At 28.4% G+C, this 5,795-nt stretch overlaps 1 protein-coding gene across 1 annotated transcript in view; it reads left to right on the forward strand.

Annotated features, from left to right (window-relative positions):
- Nucleotides 1-5,148: 5,148 nt before the first annotated feature.
- Nucleotides 5,149-5,795, forward strand: part of LOC111403783 (F-box protein SKIP1-like) — a 12,774-nt gene continuing 12,127 nt past the window's right edge. Inside the window, exon 1 of the mRNA XM_023032407.1 lies at nt 5,149-5,737. Coding sequence (XP_022888175.1) covers nt 5,376-5,737 — 362 coding nt within the window. The 5' untranslated portion in view covers nt 5,149-5,375. The remainder of the gene's footprint in view (nt 5,738-5,795) is intronic.

Genomic DNA, 5,795 nt, shown 5'->3' on the forward strand with positions numbered 1-5,795 from the left:
CAAATCCATATTTCAGAATTCGAACCCTTGACGCGGCAGCCTCAAGCAAAGTTAGATTTCTCCACCCTCCCCTTTTACCACTTGAAAATGTGTCCTGAGGGCGATTATTTTAGCTTTTTTGTTACTATAAATTGTTGTTTTTGTTATTTTACAAGATTTTAGTACCATATAGGACTGCATTCTACATTTTGAATTTGCAGTAGCTTAAGTTAATAGAAGGTTTCCATTTGCCTTCAAACCAAAAAGAAAATAAAATAAAATGCGCACTCTAATGTAATAATATGCATATTAATGTTCAACCGGGCTGGGTGTACAAAATTCTAGTTTACAGATCTCTTACAAAGGTTTCACACATGGGTGGGACAGGATTTTATTTTATTTTTTATTTTTTATTACATTGGGTCACGTAGTGGGCCGAGCCTTTGTGAGACTTATGGTTTTCTTATGTAAGAACAATTCTATACAACGAGAATTGTTCATTAATGTTTTCTTTTGATCATATTTATACTTAGCCCATGTGTGGTTCGGTTGAAATTTTGATTAAAATTTAAATCAAAGTCAAAAATTAAATTTTAATAATATATTTCATTGAACTCACAACTTTTCAACAACACATTTTATTGATTTTTATCACAATTTATCAAAAAATTAAATTTTTTTTCTTAATCAAACAAGCCTTAATATATATTTAGATTTATTTATGATTTATATATATCATATTTGGCACATTTATTTGCATGTTGGATTAATCATTGGTATCAAAAATAAATTTTGAAAAGAGACAGAAAAATTTTAAATTTGCCATTTATAGCGGCACAACAGATCAAAATACCCCTTATTACTCTTCCAAATATTGGTTTCCAATAATCGCCCATCGGGTTTTTTTTTTTTTAATCTTAAATATCTATTTCCTTAATTAGTTTTAATATCAATTCAAGTATCTTGACAACACAATATTTTTTTTCTTTCAAAAACATATTAACAATTTTATTTTTTATTTTATATCAAGTTGTATACTTCTATGAACAGCTTATGTATATTTATCTTCACTTCTTAAAATTTTCTCATAAAAAAGAAAGAAAACATCAAAAACTAAAACTAAAAATAATATGTATAAATGTTAGAAAAATTTTTAAGATGTAAAATGGTATGAAGTAACCTCAACTTAAAATAACAATAAAAATAAAAATAAATAAATAAATCATTTAAACGGTAGAGTAATAAATCATAGCATATATTAATGTACTTGATCTTTTAAAATTTTAACAAAGAGCAAATTATAGAATTTTCTATTTATACGAGCAAAGTGATTATTTTGAAAGGAAAATAAAATTTCTAAATGTTATAAACTAGAGAGAAAAAGACAAGAAATAAATGAGTCATAATTCAATTGTGTATTTTATTGAGAATCAAGACACGTAATTATAGCATTCAAATTGAGAGTTATAATTGTAACGAAATAGACTCTCTAAATTATATAACACTTACCTATGTATGATAATAAGACTGTATGATCATTAATATTTATCTTATAGTTTTACAACACTCCTCATTTGATGATTATTTGTACAGTTGTTATCTCATTGAAACATTGTTTGGCAAAATCCGAGGGTACAAACATATCAATAGATGAAAAGGAGTACAAATAATTTTAGTAAAATGTCGTTTCGATAAAACCTTGTCAAAAAATTCTGGTGACATAGATTCTCTATTCCTAATTGTCGTGACACGTAAAATACTAGAAAATCAATAAGCGAAATTTTTTGTATTGAGTGACCCATATCTTGTACGTTTGAAATTCCTGGTGAAGCATATTATATATTGTCTTGTATAGTTTTCAAATAACACTGCTTCATATGAAATATTTATCAATCTTTGATGATTGTAATAACATGATGATTCGAAAGTCTCATACATAAATGAGTATTATTTTGAGGGTAATGTTTTGTAGGTTATGGACATCATTACACAAAGAATATGCCTCGTTAAAACTTTATTAAGAAAAACCCTTTGGAAAAAATTTTAATGAATAAAAAAGAGTACATTATTTTTTTGAATACACCACAAAAGTTGTTTAATTAAAAATCTTGCTTGGAAAATTCAATGAGACAAAATTCTGGTCAAGGAAAAAAGAGTACAATGCATATTGACTACCCATTTGATGATATTAATTGAATTATATGCTTCGAACAAAAAGTCCTTTAATGATAATATTAAAACCATACAAAGTAAGTTGGTTATAACTACATTTAATATATGCATATCAAATTTCATTCATTGTCAAGCTAACTACATAGAGAATTGTGATTGCATCCCCCACGAGATAATTTATCTATTTATACAAGTTTTTCCGAAATTCATTATGTTAAGAGTCATACATTATATATTATGCATGACTTTATATTTTTCATTTTCTTTCCCACACAAGTACGCAACTTTAGGTGTTGGGGCTGTCGATTCAAAAAGTAGATTTATTTTTGCTAGGACTGCATCCATTTATTTGGTCAATCATTTCTTCTATCGATTTGATTTGACAAATTGAGTTTTTCCTTTCAATTCTATTTTTTTTTTCAATAACAACATAACTTAATGAGATATCTCTATTTTCAATTTTTTTAACACTTGAACATCTTTTGAAATTTTATAATTAGTTATTTTTATATGTTCTTCCTAAATATACGCTTCCTAAATGGGACCATCTTCCTTATTTGTTCTATTTACTTTTAGAGATTTTTTCTTAAAATCAATTGTATTCACTCTTTAAGTGTGCCATAGATATATTAGATATAATGTTAACAAATTATACTTCCACGAAGCCAATTCAAGTTTGAGCATTTAAAGTTGGTGTGTAAAATACTATAAATTTCTTTGATCATTGAATGTATCTAAATGAATTATCTTTCAAACGCTTGGCTCGAATTATTTTTGTGAGGATCTAGACAATATAATGATATATTATGAATATTATTTTCAATTTCTTAATTTCTCTCCTTAATATTGAAGAAATTGTTTAGTTAAATTGACAATTAGCAAACCACATTATAAAATATCCTTCGTTAGGATTTGAGGTATTGTTTAACGGTTCAAACTATACATTCATTCTCAGCATTATTTACTTTCTATCTTAATACATTGTGGTCGAGCAATAATACATATATTACACTATCAAAATAATTAGATAAAAAATTTAGGTTATGATTATAAACCAATTATAATTGGGAGAACTAGAAAAAAAAAAAAAAAGAGAAGAAATAAATGAGTCAAAATTCACTTGTGTATTTTATTGAAAATCAGGATCTGTATTTATAGGGTTCAAAATGAGGGTTACTTTTGTAACGAAATATATTTTCTAAACTAGATAAAATTTATCCATCCACGATGTTAAGAATGCAAAATCATCAATAATTATCTTATAATTTTGCAAAACCAAAATAATTTTCAAAATGTTATTTTAGATAAACTAGAATGGCTAGTACAAATCAAAATATCGACGAATTCACCTCAGCTAGTAGAATAAACCCATGTTTGACAACCTTTAATATTTTAAATTGTTTGTTACAGTATCATTATTCACCACATATTCACACAATAAAATATTATATATAGAAACCAATAAAATTTTCTTAAATTTTAATCATACATTCTCCAAAAAATACTATTCAAAAATTTTTTATTATTAAAATAATGGGTGACAAGTAGCGTTGATAGCCCATTCTACTAGAATAATTTATATAGTGGAAAATATATCTACACATGGTTTTTAACTTCTCACTTCATCAAAAATTAGATTTACGCCTTTAATTTAATTTATTTCTCATACTTATTTTCAACCATACTTCATACGATAAAATAATCTACACGTAAACTCAAAATTTTTAGAAACATCGTTTAGAACAATTGTTTACTCAAGTATTCAAATTGTAGGAATTGGTTAACGTAATTATCAAGTTCATGAGACTCACAACTTTTATTAAGTTTTTAAATTACTTATTTTATCAATTTTTATCAAAATCTATTAAAAATTGCTAATTTATCCAAATTAAATAGGGGCATAGATAAAAAAAAAAAAGAAAAAAAAAAAGAGTTCAATAATTATCAACATGAGCCAAGCATAGATAAAAAATTGATTTCAGAACAGCTACCTGAATTACATTTGTGGGCACCATGGTCTAGTAGGATGCCGTCAAATCATGGCTGAAAATGCAAAAAGTGACTTCATTTTCAGCCATGCATAGACTACGATGAGCCTACTCGGGAGTCATTGAAAATGGAAATAACTAAAACCCTTGTTTGATTTAGCTAAAAAGGACCTTTGACATCCTAAAAAATAGACAATTTTTTTTTTTTTTTTTAAGACATAAAAGAAGATTCATCACTATAAGAAGATTACGTAAGAAAGCACGTAGAGTCCCAAAGGGGTTAATTCATACTCCAACAAGTATCAATAATGTCATTGGGATCAGTCATACTACCTTTACCCAAACTATATATATATATATATATATATAATATTATTTTATTTTTATTTTTTTTTTATTTTTTCCAAATTTTTCGTTGAGAGATAAATGAATATATTTTTAATTTTAACCAAAATTTTTAATTATTTATTTCATTAAACTTTATCAAAATTTACTAAAATTTTCTATTTTAGCAATATCAAACTGCAGCTAGGGGAGGTGTCATATGTGACACTCCAACTTCTTGGTCATATTTAAAATTTGGAAGAACTAAGGTCTATAATGTCGATTTTATTAATAGTCAAATTTGATGTACATTCTATTTTGACATAATGCCATATAGAGAGGTGTCGTATGGGACACTTCAACTTCTTGGTCATATTCAAAATTAGGAATAATTGAAGTTTATAATGTCGATTTCATTAACTTTCAAGTTTGGTGTAGATTCTATTTGGCGTATTGCCATATAGGGAAGTGTTGTAGGGGACACTTTAACGTCTCGATCATATTCAAAATTTGAAAGAACTAGGGAGTATAATGGCGGTTTTATTAACAATTACGTTTGGTAGATATTTTATTTGACAGAATATCATATGACATTCTGTCATATTCAATCATATGGTACTTTGTCGTTTGACGGTTAAATAAAATAAAATAAAATTGAAAAAGGCTGTTTTCTCATTCAATACATTTTGCAACACATTTTTCAATTAACGAAATGTTAAAGGTTCTGCAAGTGGTGAAATCCTGTTATTAAAGCACGATATTATCATTTCACCAACAAAATAAAGACTCGCTTTCAACCACAAATTATAGATATTTCTTGTTGATGATTATTGCCGTAGCTGTCTATACGCAGTTTATGTACTCATCTGCCTCGAATAGCATCAACCAATGCGTTGTCAGTGCAAAATCTAAATGGAGGGCTACAACCAAGACAATACCGCTGACTCAGGAGAACTGGCTCGTGACTGGGCCGGACTGATCAGCGAGTGCCTCCGCAACATCCTCTCCCGCCTCTCTTTAGAGGACCGATGGCTGGGAGCCATGCTTGTGTGCAAGGCGTGGCTGCAGGAATGCAAAGATCCGACCCTCAACTCAGTGTTAGACCTCGAGACTAACTTCGACTCGGTAACTGAGTTACCCCGATTCTGGACCCCCGAATTCGAGAGCAGGATCGATAACATGATAATATCAGTCGTCGGCTGGAGCAATGGATCCCTTTCCGAAATCCGTGTTAGACACTGCTCGGATCGCTCCCTCTCTTTGGTTGCTCGAAGGTATTTTTGTTTATTTTCCTGTGTATCTGCTCACTCATTTGTGATTAGTTCCTTAAAT

The sequence above is a fragment of the Olea europaea genome, chromosome 11 (assembly GCF_002742605.1).
Source record: "Olea europaea var. sylvestris chromosome 11, O_europaea_v1, whole genome shotgun sequence".
Lineage (NCBI taxonomy): Eukaryota > Viridiplantae > Streptophyta > Magnoliopsida > Lamiales > Oleaceae > Olea > Olea europaea.